Source organism: Aptenodytes patagonicus, chromosome 3 (assembly GCF_965638725.1).
Source record: "Aptenodytes patagonicus chromosome 3, bAptPat1.pri.cur, whole genome shotgun sequence".
Classification (NCBI taxonomy): domain Eukaryota; kingdom Metazoa; phylum Chordata; class Aves; order Sphenisciformes; family Spheniscidae; genus Aptenodytes; species Aptenodytes patagonicus.
This window is the reverse complement of record NC_134951.1, coordinates 2,456,931-2,479,642: the sequence shown is the minus strand read 5'-3', so window position 1 is coordinate 2,479,642 and position 22,712 is coordinate 2,456,931. Positions and strand designations below refer to the sequence as shown.

At 45.9% G+C, this 22,712-nt stretch overlaps 2 protein-coding genes across 2 annotated transcripts in view; one reads left to right on the top strand and one right to left on the bottom strand.

Annotated features, from left to right (window-relative positions):
- The window catches only part of FZD3 (frizzled class receptor 3), a 60,697-nt gene extending 59,322 nt beyond the window's left edge, over positions 1-1,375 (bottom strand). Inside the window, exon 1 of the mRNA XM_076332538.1 lies at positions 1,308-1,375. The gene's annotated coding sequence lies outside the window, so the exon portion shown is untranslated. The remainder of the gene's footprint in view (positions 1-1,307) is intronic.
- A 276-nt stretch (positions 1,376-1,651) lies between these two features.
- Positions 1,652-22,712, top strand: part of FBXO16 (F-box protein 16) — a 41,360-nt gene continuing 20,299 nt past the window's right edge. Inside the window, exons 1-4 of the mRNA XM_076332537.1 lie at positions 1,652-1,693; positions 8,020-8,162; positions 14,122-14,157; positions 21,795-22,001. Coding sequence (XP_076188652.1) covers positions 8,067-8,162; positions 14,122-14,157; positions 21,795-22,001 — 339 coding nt within the window. The 5' untranslated portion in view covers positions 1,652-1,693; positions 8,020-8,066. The remainder of the gene's footprint in view (positions 1,694-8,019; positions 8,163-14,121; positions 14,158-21,794; positions 22,002-22,712) is intronic.

Here is a 22,712-nt window from a genome sequence, read left to right as displayed (position 1 = left end):
CCTCACCGTACGACAGGGCAGAACGAAGAAAGATGCAAAGTATCTCTGCTTCCCCTCTCCCTCCGCATAGTGACACCACGACAGTCCCCGCTCCGCTCCCAGCAGAGATGACGGAAAGGCAGAAACCCCTTCTGGTTAGATTCTCCAGGTATATGGAGGGACAGGTCTAGCATCTCTCTCCATTTGAGTTCATATTGCATGGCAAACTAAAGGAACTAGAGAGGGAGCTAGCTATCATCCCTTAGATTGGAAGAGGAGGTAGGGTGCAGACTGAACTAGCATCCCCTTTTCCCTTGAATCCTCACTGTGTTTTAAAGGCAAAAGGAACAAGTGCACACAGGGGACTAGCATCCTATTGGATTCCTGCTGCACTGCAAAGGAAAAGGAAGGACATATATGTACATAAGACGAGCACCCCTTCCCCCTGGGTCCCCACTGCGCTGCAAAAGGAAAAGGACAGTGTGTGGGTAGAGCTAGCATCCCCTTGGGTCCCTGCTGCGCTGCAAAGGGAAAAGGGCAAGGGAGGTGTGCATGGGACTAGCATCCCTTTCCTCCTGGGTCACTGCTACCGCACTGCAAAGAGAAGGGAGGGAAGCGTGGGACTAGCAACCTCTTGGGTCCCCAACGCACTGCAGAAGAAAAGGTGTGTGTATGTGGAGGGAGGAATGGCATCCCCTCCTCCTCGGATCCCCAGTGCACTGCTGGGGGAAAGAGGGGCACTGCGTCCCCTTTCCTTTGGATCCAACACTGCAAGGGGAAGAGGGGACAGGGTGCACATGGACTAACACCCCTCTCCCCCGGGCACCCAGGGCACTGCGAGGGGAAGGGGGAAGAGTACCTGGGACTCGCATCCCCCCTCCCCTCGGGTCCCCAACGCGCTGCGAAGGGAAGAGGAGGGGAAACGCATGGGACGAGCATCCCCTTCTGCTGGCTCCCCAGCGCACTGGTAGGGACCGGGAATGCACGGGACCAGCATCTCCCGGCCCCGAGGCGCTGCCGAGGGAGAGGGGGTGGATCCAGCACCTCCATGTCGTTCGGCGGAGGACAGGACTAGCATCCCCTGTCCTCCGGGCGCCCGCCGCGTCGGAGTGGGGGACTTAACCCTCCACTCCGTTCACTCCCCCCGCCCAGAGGACGCTTCATGGCTGCCCCCCACAGCGCCGTCTCCGGGAGCGGGTGTCTCTGCCCTTGGCGAGCGAGGCGGCCGCTGTGGGGGTGAAAGGACGACATCCCTGAGGGAAACCCCCTGCCCATCTTCACATCCCGCCCCCCTCCGCGCCGCCCGGGGCCCAGGTCCCCGCCGTTACCTCAGCGCGGGGTCCCGCCGCTGTGGCCCCGCTTCTTCCCTCAGGTGGCGGCGGCGGCGGCGGAGGCAGCGGCCGCGCCTCCTCGCGCCCGACGCCGCCGCAGCACCCGCCCCGCCCCGCGCCTCCGCCCCGCCCCCTCGCGCCGTCACGCCCTGCCGCGCCCCGCCCCTCTCCCTGCCGGAGCGCTCGAGCCAATCAGAACGGGCCGAGCAGGTTGCTAGGTAGATCGGAACCTCTGGCCGTTCTGCCTTCCCGCCCCCCGCTGGCAGGATTTGATTGGCTGGCGCCCTCCCGGGGGGGGGGGCGCGGGAAGCGGTTGCCATAGCGACGGGAAGCGGCCTTGCGGGAGGAGTAGGCCGCACCGCCGGCGGGCGGGGAGGAGGCAGGTGAGGGGCGGCCCGGCCTGGCGCAGGGGGCCGCGGGTGCCCCGAGCTCGGGGGTGACCGAGGTCTGAGGGGACACGGGGTGGGCGGATCCTCTGGGAAAGCGTGGAGCACACGGGGGCGGGCAGGGGGTGCGTGGAGAGGGGGTAGAACTGCAGTGGGGCACGAGGGGAGAAATGCTGCGGGACATTGGGGGGACAAACGCAGTGTGGCATGGGGAGGGGGATACAAATGCAGCGGGACACAGGGGGACAGTGGAAAGAGAGGGGAGCACAAACTCCATAGGGTATGTGGAGGGGGTACCAGATTCAGTAGGACACAGGGAGGGAGCCTGACGGGAAGATGGAAGACCCCAGTGTGCACCAAGCACGGCCCATGCTGTGAGGAAGGGGTCTCCGATGCACCCAGTGGAGAAGGTGTGAACGCTACAGTGGGGGACACTGAGGCACAAAGGGCCTGGGGTCTGCCCATCTGCCAGCGCTGTCAGGCCTGAGGCCCGAGGGGATTGTTGTTGCCTTTGGGTCCCAGGAGAGATTTCAGAGTGTGAGTGGAAAGAGTACTTAGAAATATTAATGCTCAAAGGGGCAGGGCATAAAGACATCATGCAAAGAGTATAAACTCAATAAATGGGTGGAAAAAGCACTGGTATCTGGTGACAAGTACTGGGGAGCTGGGGTTTGCTACTGCCTTTTAAAGTGGGGTGGGGAAACCTATCGGGGCATCACAGGACATGGGGACACTGGGCAGTGCCACTGTATGTGCTGCAGGACTAGGGAAGTTCTGGTGGACTTTGAGGTAAGAACATCACGGATCATCCAACTGCATAACAGAATATAAATCCAGTGAGGTTTGGGGTAGAAAGGGAAATGCTTTATTCTCTGGGGGTAAAAGGGACCTTGCTGTTGTCTTATTTAGGGGAGAAAAGGTGTTAGGGATCAATACTGATCAGTTCCCCTGGCTGTAATGTCATTGGGACTGTGCAGTGCTGTGACAGCTCCTGGGAGGACGTTGGCCCTGCTGGACACAAGGAGACTGATGTGGAGCCGGAGTGGGAGTCAGTGCTTCTGGGCTCAAAGCAGATCCTGCAGAACATCTGTAACAAGGACACAGAGGAGAGCAGTCAGGTATTGACACCACCAGGCAGGGGAGATCGCTGGATTTATTGGAGACCAAAGAGGATACCGGTCCTTTGGAGCTGAGAGACACTGTGGGGTAAAGGGGATAGGATAGGATAGGATAGGATAGGATAGGATAGGATAGGATAGGATAGGATAGTTCCAGTTGGAAGGGACCTACAACGATCGTCTAAGTCCAACTGCCTGTCCACTTCTGGGCTGACCAAGAGTCAAAGCATGTCCAAGGGCATTATCCAAATGCCTCTTAAACACTGACAGGCTTGGGGCATCGACCACGTCTCTAGGAAGCCTGTTCCAGTGTTTGACCACCCTCTCGGTAAAGAAATACTTCCTAATATCTAGTCTGAAGGTCTCTGATGCAGTTTGAGCCATGGTTATGAAGAGAATAGGTATGGAAGTTAAAACAGCATAGCAGGGGCATTGGTAGGGCACAATGGTATGGAGGAGCACAAGGGATTTGGGGTCTGTTGGTCACTGGAGAGTATCACCTCTGGGATGGTATATGGAGGTACCGATACCTTGGTAGGCATCATGGAGCAGGGAGGAATGCAGAGTTAGTTATTCACTGCCTGGGGTAAGGGGGATCGTAGGGGTACTCAAACCTTGGGTTCTTGTGCACAGGGATATTTCTGGCACACCCTGGCAGGGGTAAGGGTGTCGGTCTCATGCAGTGCAGGGTGCACAGAGGTGATGGTGCTGGGGAGAGGCAGAAATATCAGTGGCACGAGGTGCTGCAGGTGTTTGGGTTTATCAGTACCGTGGCAATGCCGTGCTCTGGGGTTTATTGATGCTGTAGCATTGGTACCACAGAGATCCTCGAAGCCAGCTGGGCAAACATCTGTGTCAGGCTCACAGAGCCTTCCACGGGCCTGGGGACAACCGTGAGAAGACTGATGCGGCAGTGGGGAACACTGGCAATATCATGCAGTCAGAGTGGACATGTTAACCGAGGACAGGGCATCACAATGCAAAGTGCAAGTGACGGATGTGGGAGGTGGGATGATATCAGTGCTTTGCAGCTTGTGGGTTAAGGGCTAGCTAGAGGGAAAGGAGGAGCGCAGTATTGGCCTCCTTGTTGTAAATCATTGCAAATGTGCACTTAGCCTCCTGCCCTTCTCCTCTTGCCATCTTTCTAGGTGTCCCCCTACATAGGAGGATCTGTTCCACTTTATCTTTTCCACCCAGAGCTATCCTCTTGATTTTTTCCATTTTGAATGCCCTATAATTTGGCCTACATTCTAGATTGTTTTTCTGTTACTGCTGTTTAAAGCATTTCTCCCATAGCATCAATTATCGCCGTTTATTGTCGATATAATAATTTACAATAAAATTACTTTCCTCTCTGAGCTTGCAATTGATTCAGTTAAATTCTGTTTATTCGCAACTGAACTCCTCGACTGTGCCATTGTCGTCACACGGATTAATGTGATTAGGCACTTTCTCTGCAAAATGCATCCTTAAACCTCTGAGTGCACCAGGCTCTGTTGAACCATAAAGGCTTACTGCTATAGAGATGTGGTCAAAAACATTAATAAAGGGGTCTGCTTCTGAATGACTTGGTTTGAGTATGGTTTGCACAAACCTCTGGAATGCCATTCCAGAGGGTTAAGCAGAGATTAACCCAGCTAAAGGAAGTTATTCCAATGCCCTTAGTAAATACGATATGATCATTATGTATTGTTAATCTTTCTTAAATGCAATCACTTTTTTTTTAAACCAAGGGCTTGACCCAACTTGTACTGAAATCAGTGAAGGTATTTCCATTGGCTTCAGCAGGATTTCGATCAGTCTTGAAATTGTCTCACTGTTAGACAACGCCATTCATCTTTCTCGCTCTCTGAAATTAATGTATGTCTTCTTCATACATCTCAAAAAGCACAAATCTCTTGGATCCCCACTCAGTATATCCTTTCATTCGAACTGTGAACCATTCCTAGGTACTCTCTGGCTGTAGTAACCCAGGCGGTTTTGCTCTTTTTTAACATTTGTGCTCTGCCAGGCTCACCTGCTCTCTGCAAACTGTGTAAGATAACTGCTTTGAAACAGCTGGAGATCTCTGACCAACTTGCTGTGAAGTTAATCAAACACAACCAGCTGGAAAACACTGTACATGCTCACAAAACTTGGTCTTTCCCCAGTCTTGCCCCCAGATCTCTTCTGCACTGGTATTTACTATGCCTGCCACCTGCTCCTACATTCCCTTTTTATTTTTCCTGGAAGAAGGATAATAGATAATTTTTTTAGCATCATGTGTCAATAGCTTTTCCTCTTTGGGTAGTGAACCAACATTTTCCTTTTACATATTTAAAGCTTGATTTCTTGTTAACCTCATCTCACATCTCTTGCTGGTTGAATGTTTTCAGATCAGCTGAGCTTGATGAATTTCATCCCAGGATAGGTGAAGAACAAGCTGGAGCAATCTCTGAAATGTTATTTTGGGCAGCCAGTCCAAAGATAACGACTACTGCAGAAGAAAAGTGGGGCCCTGGCTAAACAGTTTGACAATCGCTGGTCTGCACAGCACAGCAGCTGCTTTTTAATGCGTACTGAGCAAGCTGCTGCAGCCACCTCAGTATCATGTCATAGATTAACTCTGATCAGAGTTACTCTAGGCTCTTGAAGAAGCCAGATTAGCTGTTAATCCTGGCAGGGATAGGGAGTTCAGGGTGAAGACAAGAAGCGCAGTTTTCCTTTGAGGAACAGGCAGCTAAACTGTAGTTGGTAAACCAAGTCTCTCCTTAGAAGGCCTATAAAGAACTTGCAGCTCAATTTTTAGGCTAGCTGCATGTTACAGGTAAGGTGCTTCTAGATTTTCTAATGCTGCTGGCTCCTTTGATGCATCCCATGAAATTCAAGGCCACCTAATAAGTAAGCGCACCGAGTCCAAGCACGTACAGCGTGCCTTTGAGGAGCCCCAGTAAAACACGTGCTCTAAAGTGACACTGCACAGTCCTGACCACCAAAGAATTCATCCTGTAAACACACGCTGCTGAGGTTGGACTTGGGGTTGCCTCCCTCCCCTCATCGCAATTTTGAGTGTAGCTGGGGAGATGAGGAGCAGAGCAGACGGTGGTTGTGTGACTGTGCTAGCAGCAAAGGGGTAGCGAGGGAGGGATGGCAGGCTGGCACATCGTGTACAACGTTAAAACGTTTGGCTACGCTCACCTTTTTGCCTGATGGTACCTGCCTTTGCAGCCCTGTTTACACATCGTGCTCGAACATCAAGTGCAATTCAGGCAGTTTTATGGCATGTGCAGCTGGGAATATGGCTTCTGCCAGGTGTGTTCTGAGCCACGTTTTTGGCACACACAAGAGGGTCCAGAGGCACAACTGTCTCTTTGGGCTACGAGCTGCTAACACGCCAGTTTGTGGACGCAGCTGCTCCAGCACCAAGAAAGCATGTCTGCGTAGGGAAACTGGAACATGAATCCAGGGTTGGGAGTGTGCTGCAGTGACAACTGATGTTTTTGTGACTAATGTAGAAGGTTGTCCCTGAAAAACAGGACATGGTTGCCCGAACCTGTTTTTTTGGCAGTGGAGCTGTTTCTCTAGCTTGTAATGTTGTGTTTCTGTGCATTGAAAAGGGCAGGGGCCTTGCAGAAAAACAAAACAAAACAAAAACAACCCCGTAAGTGATCCCATCGTAATGCGTATCCCAAATGCACCTACTCAGTTGCACAAGAAGCCTCTAACATTGGTCAACTACAGAACGTGAGGCTTTGAAACCTTAATAAGTCTTTTAGCTCTCAGTGGCTTCTCTGCGGGAAGTTAAAATGGCAGTGTGCAGACAGTAAGTTAAGGATCTCTAGCAAAAAAAAAAAAGAGAGAAAGAACTCAGATTCTTGTAACGAACTTATTTCCTAACCACGGACCATATTACATCACCAGATGCAGAGAGAAAGCTATAAGACATTTTTCATTTTTTTCTTTATATTTCTTTGATTCCATAATAACTTAGGAAAGGAAGGGAGGAAAAACTATTCAAAAAGGTGACATGCCCAGACAGATCCTGCAGTGGGTTTTGAAGATTAATATTCCATTGATATAGACAGGAATTTTGTCTGGGTAAGGAATGGGGGACTGGGCTTTCATGAAGATGTGTCTTGTGAGCCTCAGAGCTGTATTAGCTAGAAAAGTCCTTTTGCTGGGTGGGTTTTGAGGTGCTTGGGTTCAGGGTAGGCTGGCAATACAATATTGGAGTTACTTAATGGATTTGCCTTTTCTTTTGTTCCAAAAGTCCTATTATTCACCTTGCCACCAAGAAGCTTTAAAGCGATCTGAAGTGTTTACAGAAAAATTGCCTAATGACTATATGCAGGGAACTGAGATATTTTTTAATGTGGTAAAGAAATGACTTGGTTTTCAGGCTGCTGCGGCTTATGCCTCCAGTCTGGAAATCGGATGCCTGAGGTGAGCAATATTATCCTGCTGAATCCAGCTGCAGGGTAGAAGATGAAGGGAAAAAAGCTTTTCCTATGATTGGGCAAGAATTTATGAAGAAATGACTTTGTCTGAACAAAGTCCAGTTACTTGGTCTCACAAAAGGGAAGGGAAAATTTTGTTAAATGTCCGATTTACTTCACCTAGAAATTTTTGTTTAAAAGAGCAGCACGGTCAGTCCAAACCATCAAAACCAACCTGCCTGAACACAGGACCCTGAAAGATTTCAGTCAATTCTGAACCATTCTGGATTTCATTCTTTCAGTTAAGTGTTACAGAAACAAATTGGCCCTTTGAGACTTGGCATTATATACCCATCAAAATCAGTAAAAACCTAGCTAGTGTCACTTAAGTACCTGCACAAGTTATCTCCAATTTTCAGTGCCAACAACTGGAAAGAGAAATTTCGTGTACTTTCTAGCTCACTGCAAATACCATGTTGTGATCTGCAGCAAAAATCAAAGGCATATTCAATAACATTTGTGATGGGGAAGACCTGCTTAATTATTACTTATTTATATGACATTAGTGCACAGAGGTTCCATCAGGAAATCTGGCCTTTACTGTCATGGTTGCTGTGGGTACATAAAATAAAAGGCCTTACCCTAACTGACTTTCATATAATTTTACTTGTATCATTGCTATGCTACGAAATAATTTCATTCCTTCTTAAAATTATTTGCTTTTCACTAACATACTGTAATGGAGTAGCACAGAGATAATGTTGGTCTTTGTTCTGTTCAATTGTTGTAGCCATTGGTGTTGACAAGACATCAGAGGACCCACCATCTCCTGCATCTATGGCATTTGCACCTCCTAGAAACATGGATGGCCCCAAACTACAGACCAAGATGAGCACATGGACTCCACTGAACCATCAACTCATGAATGACAAGGCAAGTTCCGTGCAAATGGGTCAAATTCACAGAACCACAGAATTGTTGGAAGGGACTTCTGGAGAACATCTAGTCCAACCCCTCAAGGCAAAGTCAGCTAGAGCATTTGCTCGGGATCTTGTCCAGTCAGGTTCTGAATATTCTTAAATCCCAAGACAGATTCTCAGGTTCACTTCACAAATTCTCAAGTTCTAGAAAAATGTAACTTATGTTTTTGCCTGTGTAGGTCATGAGTAATGGAATAAGAACTTAAAGGTTTTATTTACTATTAGAAGTATGTATATCTCAAACACACATACAGTCTTTATTACGTATACATAAATATAAAAACTAATGTTGTGTGAAACCTGAAAGTTCTAATATACATTGTTTAAAGCATACAAGTATTTAGTTTAAGTATTGTTATTTTACCAAATCAGTTGTTTTTAAACGAAAAAAAAAAGTGTATTCAATTGTTAGTGAAAGTTGCCGAATTATTCTTTTTTTCTGCTCCAGAAGACATTAGTTTAACTCCAGAGCAAACTGGGTGTTAGTGTAGGTTTCCGAGTGGCCGATGTGTTCCGTCTCAGCTCGTAGGAGAGACCTTAGTACCCATGCTCTGACTTCTCTGCTAAGCCTGGTAGTGATGAGGCTAGCTTGATATTTTGGAAACTGAAGTGATGCACTCAATTTATAAATAACGAGATGCATTTCCTAACCTCCCACTCTGTATACTATATCTGGGATCTGCTAACATAGCTGAGGGGTTTTTTGGCTCATGTATCACCAGGAGCATATTCCTCCCTCAGAATTCAGTTTAAATTTCTGTTGATGATTCATAGAATTTAATCCAGAGTGGGCCATTACATCATGTAGTCTGGCTTCCTGGATTTCTTGGGCCCTCTTGTTTCGCACAGTTCCCCCAGTCTTGATCTCAGTAACTAGAATTTGGCTAAAATATCTTCCACAAAGGTACCCAGACTTCCTTTGGGGTTATCAAGAACTGAAAATTTCATCATTTCCCTAATAATTTTCTCATGATTAATCCCCTATACCATGAAAAGATGAAAAAGATGAAACCTTGTCTCCTGTCTGAATACCTCTAGCATTAACTTCCATCATTTAAATTTTCCCCTGCTAGCTTATTAAACTCTTCTGTAAACAGTATTTTTTTCCTTGTGGAAGGACTTTTACCCTACTTCAAGCCAACACTTGAACTTTTTTTGATAAACTAAACAGATTGAGCTCTTTGAAGTCCTTTCATTCTGGCATATTCTCCAGCCTTTGAATCATTTTAATGTCTGTTTCCTATACCCTTTAAAACATATTTTTACAGATGCACATCACTGTGCAATAAAGTATAATCTAACTAGAAATAAGTATGTGGGTAAAACCACCCTTTTCCACCTTCTTACTCCTCTGCTCCTTAGGCAGTCTGATGTTGCATTGGGCTGCAGCAAAACTTTTAGGAGCTCATATTGGATTCTTGTATACTCCAATGCTTAATGATGTTCCAGGTAAGAAAACCCACCATAACCTCCCAGACCTGTGCTCAGTGATGAAGTTCATGATGAAAAGTGTTTGCTTGTTTCTGATCCGGGTTTTAAAGCATTGACCTGCCTGAAACTCCTTTTCGTATATCACTATACTGCTCTGCAGTGTTAGCAGAAAAAAAAAAAGTTGCAACAAAAATATTGCTGACCGCTGAAATCAGGAGATAATCCGGTTGATATATATAGGGAGCTAGTGAGTGAGAAGGCGCCATTTTCATACAATCATATCTCTGTTTGTTTCTGCACCCTTGAGTTAAGAGAAAGCATGAAGAGATAAAAGAATTTATAGATAGAAGGTATGTGAAAACCAGTGAGAAGATGAAAGCATAGAGAGAAGAGATGCATAAGAAATGTACTTGTTAGTAGAATAGGCAGCGAGGGGCAGGAGTGGTGGGAATTCAGAGCTGATCCAACACAGAAGCATTTAAGCTCCATCTAAACCATTGTTAGGAGCAGACCCAAGAACAGTTAGTAGCATAAATTTGCTACCTGTCTAATTTTGGGTGATCCTGGGGGTACTCCATACAGTAGTTCCTGTAGATTTCCCTGGAGTTTCAAACATGATCGAGAGTACACTTGTCTGCATTGTTGGTAGGACCCAGCTCTCTCCTGCCTATGGTCCATCCCGAGTCCTGCTGCCTCCGTCTATGGTTTTCTGCCCTTACAGCAGCTGTTAGAACACAAAAGACTAGCCAGGGTGTTACTAATGGGACATGGCCTCAAGTTGCGCCAGGGAAGGTTTAGATTGGACATGAGGAAAAATTTCTTTACTGAAAGAGTGGTTAAACATTGGACCAGGCTGCCCAGGGAAGTGGTTGAGTCACCATCCCTGGAGGTATTTAAAAGACGTGTAGATGAGGCGCTTAGGGACATGGTTTAGCGGGCATGGTGGTGTTGGGTTGACGGTTGGACTCGATGATCTTAGAGGTCTTTTCCAACCTTAATGATTCTATGATCCTATGATTCTATGGGCAGTCATGATTGTTTTAAAGCCAGGATCACCATCAGGGACAGACCAAAGTCAAGAAGCCAGAATTAGGAAACCTTGAATTATGCAGCATTCGTGGTCAGAAAACCAGAGGTGGAGTCTTAGATATGCCAAGGTTGTGCTACAGTTAAGGATGAAGTAAAGGTAGGAAACAGAGCAGCCTCCTCGCCCGCAGCAAAACCAGACAGACTTCAGCGTCAGTCCTGCTGAGTGCAGGGCTGTGCTGCCTTTAAGGAAGGACTGGAAGTCGGGAGATGATTTGCCTTCTGCTGGGCAGTAATTCAGGTGTGGGGTAGAAGAGCCCCCAGTGGCATTTGCAGCAAAGGGTGGAGGGACTTGTCAGACAGCCTTGAACTTCAGCTTATTTAAAACCACCTGAAGACATGGATGTGAGATGGCAGATCTCAGGAGCAACCTAGGCCTCAGGCTGCATCCAAGGCCAGAAGTTTAGGCATGCTATAGGTATAACTCCAAGGCCTTGGAGGAGAGGATAGTAAACATGGGCTTGATTAAGGCAGTGGATGATTATACCAATTTTGGGCCATTCTGTTGCTAATTAATGCTTCCAAGTGCCTGGAGTAGGCAGAACTTTCTGACAGAGTTGGCTCAGATGTATCTCCAAGAATGCTGAAAGCAAATATGTGTCTTTCTTTGATCAAAGACCATTAACATTGCTTTCAGTTATATAACTCCCTGCTTCACTTGAATTATCCAACCCAAAACTTAGATCTTTGACTATTCATCACTTGCTTGTGGCAAATCCTTTTCCAAGTTCAGCTTGTTAGTTTTTTGGTTGTTTTTTTTTGCTTTGCCAAGTGTCCCACATGCAAACAAAGCAAATAATAACTGTCAACATACAAATAAAAGAAATGTCATTTTCCACCCCTCGCAAGAGACACTCCTGCTGAGAGAGACAGAGCTAACACTGTCAACTGCTGTACCAGACATCAGCACTGATAATGTCTTTCTCTGCAGGAACCTTCTTTGCAGGCTGTCATAGCAATGACACGTTTGGAGTTTATAATGATCAAGCATGTTTTCCTAGTTGTGGTTAATAGCTGTTTTTATGTGCAGTTATAAGCTGGGCTTTTTCCTCTTTGATCTGTCTTCTGGAAAAATCATCTACAGCATTTCCTCACTTCCCCGGTCACAATGCTGAGTATAGAAGGCAGTTTTGTGGTAGTGGGAAGGCACGTGCTAATGCTTTCAGGTCTAGCTCCCTATGGATAAAGGTCAACATCATAAAGCCTCCGCTGTATTTTGATACTGATCATCCTTCTTGTTAGTTGTCACTGTAAAGTGGCCAGGGAAAAAAGACTGGTCTTACTATCTTACTCCTAACGGTCTTGCTGCGTTAAGATTGAAGCCATCACCAGGGCTGCGTGATAGCTACCCATGTTGTATCCATTCTAGGAGATTTCAGGCACCCAATGTCTCCAACTCAGGAGAAATTTCTAAAATAAAGAGGTGGGAAGCCCAGCTTCTGGTCTCACCAAAGCACATGAGACACCACGCATCACTGTATGCCCAAGAGAGTAGAGCGCTATGTTGGTGCATCGTGTGCAGCAGCTGCAAAGAAGGGAGCTGGACATGAGAGGTAGCACATTGCAGCCAGTCTGCAGAGCTGTCCTTCACAGTCGTGCAGACATAGTCCTTGAACTTTAGGGAGTCTTCTTCAGTGAAAGGAACCTTCCACAGGAACCAGCCTGTAGAGTTGAAGAAGATCAGGAAGAAGTAGATGAGGCCTTCCTCAGACGACTGGAAGAAGCCTCATGTTCACAGGCCTTGGTCCTCATGAGGAACTTTAAGGAAGGGCAACACAGCAGGACACATGCAATCCAGGAGGTTTCAGGAGTGCCTTGATGATAACTTCCTGACACAGGTCATCAAGGAACCAACAAGGGAAGATGCTCTGCTGGACCTCATACTTACAAAGAAGGAAGGACTGGTTGGGGACAATGTTGGCGGCAGTGACCAGGAAATGATGGAGTTCAGGATACTGACAGTAAAGAGCAAGAGAAACAGCAGGATCACAACCCTTGACTTCAGGAGAGCAGACTTTGACCTCTTCAGGGATCTATGTGGAAGAATCACATGCATTGTAGTCCTGGAGAGAAGAGAGGTCTAGGAAAACTAATTGATTTTCAGACTTTATTAAGGCTTTCAATACTGTCTACCATAACATCCTCACAGACAAGCTGATGAAGTACGAATGGAGAGTGAGGTGGATTGAAAACTGACTGACTTACTGGCCTCAAAGGATTGTGATCAGCAGCACAAAGTTCAGCTGGAGGCCAGTCACTAGTGGAGTATGCCAGGGGTCGACACTGGGGCCAGGATCATTTAAAATCTTCATTAACAACTTGGATGATGGGGCAGACTGCACCCTCAGCAAGTTTGTAGACGATACAGAATTGGGAGTAGTAGTTGATAGACGAGATGTTTGTGCTCTCATAAATCACAGAATCATAGAACAGCCCAGGTTGGAAGGGATCTGAAAAGATCATCTGGTCCAATCTTTCGTGGGAAAGGGAGCCTAGGTGAGATTATCTAGCCTCCTGTCCAATTGTGTATTGAGAACCTCCAGCGATGGGGACTCTACCACATCCCTGAGCAGGTTGTTCCAGTGATTAAGAGGGACCTTGACAGGCTGGAGAAATGGACTGACTGTCTGGAAAGCAGCTTGGGAGAGAAAGACCTGAGGGTCCTGGTGAATACCAAGTTGACCACGAGCCAGCAAAGAAGGCCACCATCGTCCTGGGCTACATTAGGAAGAGTGTAGGTGGCAGGTCAAGGGAGGTGATCCTTCCCCTCTACTCAGCACTGGTGAGGACAGATCTGGAATGCTGTGTCCATTTCTGGGCTCCCCAGTACAAGAAAGACATGGACTTACTGGAACAAAGCTGGTGTAGGGCCGCAAAAATGGTTAAGGAATTAGAGAATCTGATGTATAGGAAAGGGTTGAGAGATCGGAGGTTGTTCAGCCTAAAGAAGAGAGGCTCATGGAGGACCTTATCAATGTGTATAGATATCTGATGGGAGGGGGTAAAGACGACAGAGCCAGACTCTTCTTGGTGGCAGCCAGTGAAAAGACAAGAGGCAATAGCCACAAATTGAAATATAGGAAATTCCATTTAAACTTAAGAAAAAATGTTTTTACTGTGAGGGTGGTCACACACTTTAACAAGTTGCGACAGAGGTTGTGGAGTCTCCATCCAAGAAGATATTCAAAACCCATCTGGACGTGGCCCTGAGCAACCTGCTTTAGTTGACCCTAGCAGGGAGTTTGGACTAAAAGATCTCCACAGGTTTCTTCCAAACTCTTCCATTCAGTGATTCTGTTTATATTTTGTAGATTGTTTTTCAAGCTGTATTTTTCTTAGGACATACTGAATCCCCTTTAAATATTCAATTGTATTTGTGTGCGTATGTTTTATAGGTATTCGAAGAAAGAAGAGCCCTGCTTGGAAAATGGGTAAACTTTTCTCTTTAAATATATATTTAAATACTGCTAGATTTCTGAACGGATCAAGAGATTACTATAATGGGAATGTAAAACCGATCCTATTTTGAAAAAGGGGTTCATTTTCCTGATGTGAAAGTGAGCTGTAACTGCTCTACTTTTGAGGAAGGTAAAGGTGTAAATTCTTTCAGTGCCCACATTCTGTAAGTTCTGAACTTGGGAAATCATATTCCATCATCAGAATGATCTAAAATGGGATAAGAAACCCTGGGAAAAGTCTGTGAAGTCTTCAAAGAAGATACTGGATGTTTAGGTATTGCCATTGCCTGCTAGCAGGTCTTTGAAACCTGTAATAAATGACATGTTATCTACCAAGTGCACACATATGGCTCCTAATACTGTAATCATTAAGCACCTCACAATTCTTACTGTCATTATCTTCACAGCTCCAACATGAGACAGGAAAGCACTGTCACCCTGTTTTGCAGATGAAAAAATGAGGCACAGAAAGACAGGAGATAGGACTTGTCTGCCCCAACCACAAGTGACTGCAAGTTAGGTATTCGGGATGGGGTTTCTATTGTATGTCTGAAACATAATATTTAAGCCTGGCTGGTCTGGTCATCACAGGCTCCTTGTGGAGTCAACAGAGAGAAAGCGGTACTTCCAGAGGATAATTCATCTCACAATGTAGGATGAAAGATCAACCCTCTAGAGATGCCTGTTTCTTTCCATAGCCTATGAAGGGAGTCATAGCTGGCTGCTTGAAAGGAATACAACTCTTAATTGACCTAGCCAGGAAGGTGATGGCAGAGCATGCAATGGCACAAGATTTGACCTAGTCCTAAACACACCCCTTAAATATTGCATTGTGCTTCTCTTTTATACGGCAAAATCCATTTACAGGCCGTTATGGGAAAGCAGCCGTAATCTGCTCAGACTCCTACGCAAACAGGAATACAGACTCAGGGACTTCATTGCAATAAATGACTGAATTCAGCTGAACGTATTACTGTGGCTTGGTAGTAACTGTATGGTTGAGCCCTGTGAACATCTTTATAAATGGAACCAAAGAACCAGTTACGTGGTCATGTATGATACACAAGCTAAACAGAAATATAGAAATGATGCTCCTTATCAGCACTCTCTGATAAAGGGTATTTGCACAGTAACTGTATTTGAACTATGATGCTTATTCTTTATGCCTAATAGGTCACTCATGGAAACTTTTTGCATATCAACTGGTCTTTACAGACAAGTATTTTGATTTTAAGCTCATAAGGATTATTCATCTTTATAGGAAATATGCTTTCCATAACCTGTTGACATGCATGCATTTTGATAATAAGAAATTTCGCGGACACCAAGAAAACAAAATAACTGAATGATTATTGTTCAAAAAACACCGGTTAGCATGATAGTCGGTAACTGACAGACCTAAAAGCCGTCTCTTGAAAATTGTTGGATGTTTTAAAATGCCCACGGGATATACTGGCAAAAGGGCAAAAATGTTTTCATTAGAACCCCCACTTGAAAGAGCCAAAATCTGAAAACAACCTTCCTCCAAACACACATAAGAGTGCTGAATCATCTTCTGAAAGGTTAAATTTCTGACCCTTCATATGACACTAGATCAATAGCTTTCATCACGCCCCTTCAGAGCTAATTCTCCTTGTGCTTCTGTCATCCATCATACCAACGAAAAGGGTGCAGAAAGCACAAAAGCTGCTCTTAACTCCCTTCCATGCCTGTGGCATTGTAATATCTGGTATGCAGAGCCTAGAGCACTCTGAGTTTGAGAGAAACTGTGTCAAGAAATCACAGTGCTCTGGGCAGGAGCTTACATTGATTCACATGACCTTCTCAAAGTGCTCTCAGGAAGTATGGACTAGATGAAACTGCTGAAGGGTGGGTTTGTGTGGCTGGGACCTCATATTCAGTGTAGTTGTAAAAGCTTTATTATGAAACTGGGAGGCTGAAGTCTGTCCTAAGTCCAGAACTGTTAAGCATTTTCAGTAATATCTGGATGATGGAATGGAAAGTACATACTCATCTGCAGATGATACCAGGCTTAGAGGGATTTCATGAACTCTGGAGATTAGAAATCACAATGAAATGATCTGCAGTTTGATAAGGACAAGGGAAAAGTGCTGCCTGTAAGAATGGCATTTACAAAAACTGCAGATCTGAGGAAACCCAAGTACGCAGTTCTGCGTAAAAAATTGCTGGGAATTATGGTGGACCACAAACTGGATATCAGCTGACAGTGTCTTATAATTGTAATACAGGGAAATATCCCAAAGGGCTGTCTGAAAGGCAGAGCCATCCCCAGTTCTGGTCCCTGCATTTTGAGAAAGCTGAGGACCAATTGGAGATACCTCTGAGAACAAGTCATATGTGAGAACAGTCTCAGGTCCAGAAAATATGAAAACAATCCCTTTACTGTAGGGAAGATGGAGAAAAGACATAAAAACATCTTTCCAATGACACACAAAAGATGTCCAAAAAGAGGAAGGGAATGATCTGATCTCTGTGTTCACACTGGGTAGGACAAGAAATCATGGGCTTGAATTGCAATGATGGAGACACAATTTAGACACCAGCAAAATCCAATGCTAGAGATAATTCACTGCGGGAATAGCTTGCCTAGGGGTTAGGGGTGGAATCTCAGTTGCTGGAGTCTTTTGAGAACAGGTTAGACAAACACTTGTCAGGAATGGTTTAGGTAGAGTGGATCCTGCCTTGTGGCAGGAGATGAACTAGTTCAGTGTTTCTCAACCTTTTTACGCTGAAGGACCATCCAACCTTCTGGGAAAGCAGAACAGGTTGCCTTGTGCGGCATTGCCACAGTGGTTTTCCTTTACAGCCAAATAAAGATTAGATTAAACTTTGGATGCTCATTGTTTATTTTATTCTTCCTGATTTTACTTACATACATTCAGGGACTATGTATGTGCATTTTCATTTAGTGATTTTTTTCCAATTGTGCCGCAGAATATCTTTGATGTCTCCCAGGCTGTTGTGGTCCATAAAACACAGGTTGAGAAACAATGAACTAGCTGACCTGAAGGGATTTCATTTCTCTGTTTCTGTGCTGCTGGCCAGCCCCAAAAGGCATGGGACTGGCTGTGCTGTCACCTGCAGTATCCGAGACGTGTGATGGGACCCTCTACAATTTTTTGGCCATCTCAGATTGCGCTCAGCTCCGCAAAGTATTATTGCTGCGCAGAGCGGAAGCGGTGGTGGTGTGTAGTGGCAGCAGACTGCCTGTCTTACATGGCTGTTCCCATGCATGAGTATTTGCAGGCTTTGATCCTGCTGGAGGCATTTGTGATGAATTTCCTTCACACCGACTCCTTTACCCAAATACTATCCAGATACACATAAAAGAGAAATTGTGCTGCTGTCTTTCAGTTGAAACCCTTTTGATGGTTAAACTGTGAAAGGGTTAACATCCCTCTGTTAATTTTTCTGTTTTATTCTAGTTGCTTTTATTCTGTATTGCACTCAGGGCAGATGCCTTGACGTGCTGCCTCTCAGCCTCCCTTTCTGCCGTGTTCTGCGAGCCAAGAATTCCTCCCATTAATTTAGAAAACATAAAAGCATTTTGCTCTACCTTAATGCTCAGCGCTGTCATGCTGACACCCAGGTTAATAAGTTGACAATGAAGCTGGGGTTGAACTTGTAGATTAAGACACCTAAGCTTCAGTGTCTCCAGGTGAGCTGAGCATCTCAGCTTCCGTTATAGCCAAATGCGATGTAGACAAGTCAGCCTCACCCTGTGGGCTACATCTTCTGCTAGTAATTTATACAGCACATCTGAGTGTTCCTAGGTACTGGAACTTGCTCATCCACACTCTGAAATTGTTAGCACACTCCCTGGCACGATTTTGGCCTGGGCCGGTAGCACTCTTCCAGACACAATTTGGACATTAGCCTGGGCCAGGAACCATGCCAAATACACGGTTTGGATCCAGCCACCTTGTTTTGAAGGGTAAGAGGATGACAGTGTGGACATATGCATTATCTACCTCTCGGTCTCATTATCTGCCTCTCTTATCATGGCAGATATGATGCAGGACTTGCAGACAACTGTCACCCTTGGAGTGGCAGCTCCAGGCTTTGCAGGGTACCCCACAACACAGGACACTGGTGTTTGGGCAGCTGAACCCCATCCCTACTCACCGCAGACCCCCACCTATAGGCACCTCTTTACCCGGGAGCTGACCCCATGCTCGGTGCCAAGGTGCAGGAGCAATGGCTCCTGCTCAGGGGTGCTTCTTGTCACCAGGCTGCTGGCTTGCCTTCCTCAACAGTCTTCCCAGGAGTCTCCTCTTGCAAAACTTCAGGTTTAGTTGTTTAACTACAGTGGTGAAAGCAAAACTGAACAGATCCTAGGGGCTAGTTGCTAATTGCTGACACGGAGCTGCTTGGCAGCAGAGATATTTAGGATTTGGTTGGGTGGATTAGTGTATCTTATGGATATCAGGTGCCTGTCTGCTTCATCCCTTCTCTTCTCACCCGGGTGTCCAACAAATCCCTTCATCAGGACTGGGAGAAGATGGCTGGGGAGGGAGGGGAAAATTCATTCTCCCTAAATGAATCATCTCCATCTACTTGCAAGCCATTCTGCCAAAGAGCCTCGTTGACTAGTGAATTCGTTCCTACGTTTGCAGAGCACAGGGATGCCTGCGAGCGATTGTAACCCTGTGAACTCATGTCCATACGCTGGTTTGGAGATGAGGATTATGTCCCATTTCAGTGGCTAGTTCAAGTCAGTAAAACAACCTGTCTCTTACAGCAGAGAGGGGCCTCTTTAGGTTAAGCAGCAGAGCCTCTGTACTTTGGCGCTGAGGTCCTGGGCTCTCCCCTTACTGCCAGGCTGCGTTATTTGTGTGTGTGCACTCATGGATTAATTGTAAACCGATCGCAGAAGCAGGGACTGAGCACTCTGCATTGCTAGCGTAGCCTTATGTCATACAGTCCCTGGGGAGACATTGTTCACCAGGGCTCCGGGAAAGGCACAGAAAAGGGAAAAAGTGTTCCTAGCTGCGGATAGAGAAGGTGCAGCACCTTGAAAAGGGGAATCCGGTCCAACTGGTTGGGTTGCTGTAATCAGATGCAAGGGGAGGAACTGTAGAGAAAGGCAGCCAAATGTAGGATGGGGACATGCTTGTTAATACTGGAAAAGAGACAAATTATGCCTACTTAACTACTTGGCTGCTGCTGAACGCAGTGGAGAAGAAGCTGTGTGTTCCCATGCTCTTGACCGCGTGGCGCTGATTTAAATGGAGTTTCCCTTGCAGAGTAAGCACAGGCTGAGGATGCTGGAAGGAATTGCTTTATTGCAAAACCTGTGGCAGAATGGGAAGAGTTAAATAAGAGCAAATATTCTGTCTCCTCTAAAGAGAAGCTAGATTTGCTTTGATTAGTTCACTTAATCTCTTGGTGTGGAAGAGAGTAAGCCAGTTACCCCCTTGTCTCTGGAACTTATATGGGAGAAATTTATCTTTGCAAATGGGTGATTGCGGATTGTTTTAATGAGAAGAGGATATAGCTGCGATCATTAATGGGGAGTCTGTGCAGCAGAAGCTTTCCCCCTTCACCATATGACAGAGAAAGCCTTTCATATCTGGCTGAGGACGAGAAGGGGACAGGCAAAACCTCCTCTGTCCCCCTCTGGTACACCTTTGTCTGATTTTATTCTTGTTTCTAAGCCCCAAATCCAAACGTCCTGCTTCCGTTTTTCCTTAGTACTCTGCTAAACATCATTAGAGGTGAAAGTTATATGCAAAACAGGGAAGGGAGGGAAAGGGTGTATTCCTTAATTCACTGTCTGTGTCTGAAGAGGCACGGACATTTGGGAGCTTTCTTCTATTTGGCTTTTTGTCTCTGGGATCTCAGGAATGCCAATTCCACCCTTTCTTCTTGCTGACCTTCTTGAAGGTCTTGCAGAGGTGTTTGCAGGAAGGAGAAGAGCTATTTACTTTTTAGAGTTCATTCTCCAGTACTGGAATTAAATACAGCCAAGTAAAAATAAAGAAAGAAACAAAGAGTTCTTTAAAGTTATCTGGAAAGAAATTACTTCTCAATTACCTCTCATCTGCACAGTATATTTTAAACTATTATTCTGCCAGTCCTCCACTTGACCATAGATTTCGGGGGGCGGAGGGAAGCAGAGAAAAAAAATAATCTGAATTTCTAGTCTGTTTTGTTCTGAAAGGGAAAGGGACATTGGACATTAAACCATTTACCCACGATAATAAAAAAAAATATTGGAAGAAATGCATGGTTTTTCTTATTATTTTTAATTTGGGGGGGTCACATTTAAAGAAGGACTTCAAATGCCCCTGAGGTTAAATGCAAAAATGAATGTGATGTGATCTGACCTGTGGAGAGCAAGTTGTCAGCTGTGGAAAGCTGGCTTCAGGAAGACAGTCCTGTGAAAGCAGGGTGCGTGTTTTGGGGATGGGCAACGCGTGAGAAAGAAAGAAACAAACAGGGAAAAGCAGCGTTCCCCAAACAGGGGAATTCCCCAAACAGTTCGGTTTTCCCTTTGAAAAGAAGATGAGTTTGGGCTGAGGCTGCTCTTGCTGTGCTAGGAAGGAGGATGAAGTGGGACTTCTCCGAAATCCGTATTTCACCTCTGGAAAGCCATCTTTAACTGTGCCGTTCTGCTGCCTGCGGTTCCCACCGGGGATTCCTGCCGATCCTGCCTGCAGCCTCCGTGGTCCTCTGACATTTCCTCCCTCCTGGCACCCTGCGCTGCCCTCGCAGCCAGGACTGCTCTTGCAGGTTTTGAGACAGATTGCAGAGATTGTGGCGATGAGGTCAGTCGCCTCCCAGGAGATTCCTGCTGACAGGGCCCTTTCCATCCCCTGCTATCAACACAAGTTAAACACCAGCAACCGCCACCGTTGCTCCCACCCTGTTTACACAGCTCTGTCCCACTCCGCTCAGTGCAGCGTTGTTGTTGCCATCGTAGCAAAGCGATACATGCTTGTGTGGTTACCTAAGTGCTCATTTCTTCCCACAGCCGTTTTAATCCTCGCCTTTAGATACCTGTCATAAGCATCGAAATGCTGTGAAAAATCTTTGCTAGTGTGCTGCTGGATCTGTGCCGCAGATTTTCCTTGTGAGACATGAGCAGCTGATTTAGTTCCTCTTTGCTCCGCTACTCTGTAGTGGGGATTTCTCTCCTATGCAGTGGGATTGTGAGAATAAATACTTTACAAATTGTGAGGCACTCAAATATTGCAGTAGGGGGGGCCATGGAAGTGTCAGGATAGACGAGGAATCAGCAGTGAACTCGTCATTTGGGACCTGATCCCGTAAACTCACATCTGAGTGTCCTCCTTTCCATGAGTGAAGCCAAGTCTCGGAGCTGGTCCCAGGAGCAACGAGTTTTGTGAGCATGAGTGTGTCCTGGGCTAGGCCATCCTGGATCCTTTGAGGATTACAAATCATATGTTATGTGGCTTCAGTTTCTTTTAATGTAGCCTCTCCATTTGTTTCCAGTTCCTATGTGCTTTGCTCTTGAATGAGTCACCAGGGACTGCTGCTTATGCACTTTCCCTTGCCTTAAATGTGTGCTTTATTTTAAGAAGCTGAATCTCCAGTTTCTCAGAACCTGAAACTCCTTTTTTCAGTTTGACAAGTGGACAGATGCTCAGAGGCAGAGGATCCTGGTGGACATGTTGGAACGCTGCTCCCCATCACAGCAGAAATTCTGTGCCAAGCAGCTACAGGATCGAGTTCCCACCGAGGCTCTAGATTTTACCACAAGGCTTCCTAGAGTCCTGTCTTTATACATCTTTTCCTTCCTGGACCCACGGAGCCTCTGTCGATGTGCACAGGTAAAAAAGCCAACACATACCTAAGGTTCAGAAAGTCAGGACAAGCTAGTTAAAAAAAAAGGAAACGGCACTAGTTTTCAGCAAAGACATACCAGTGCTGTTCTTCGTAATGCAAGGATGTCTTCTGACTTGGCAGCCTGGTGCCAAATGCTTAGTGACACTTGTACAAGACTGAATGCAACACTTTCACAGATCCTAAATTAAGCCAGGTTGGCCAAGATTTACAAAAGTGAAGAGTAATTTTAGATGCTCAGCTCTAAGGCATTTAAAATGTGGCTCTTTACAAGACTGATTCTTCCCAAAATGAAGGCCTGGTACTTTCTGAAAATCATGTTCTTTTAAAGTACCTTGCACTGTGTGCAGAACCATTAATTGCTTTGAAAAGTATTGGCTTGTGCTAGTTGCAAAGAACTGCACACGACGCTTTAAGAAAACCAGATCCTTTAAAATGCTTGAGGGTAAAGTGTTGAATGTGGAGCAGCAGAGAAGTTACAGATGTGCTTTTGAGCACAGTGGCTAGGGCTTCAGTCTTTTGAGCGCAGTGGCTAAGACTCCAAAAATATGTTTGCGTGAGATAAAGTGCTGTGAGGTGATGCCCAAAGTAGTTCTGAATGAGTAAGTTCAGATATTGGTGATGTTATTACTGCACTAAAATAGTACTCCATATAACACTATGAATATATCAAAATCTCAGCTTGTTTAAAGCTTGCT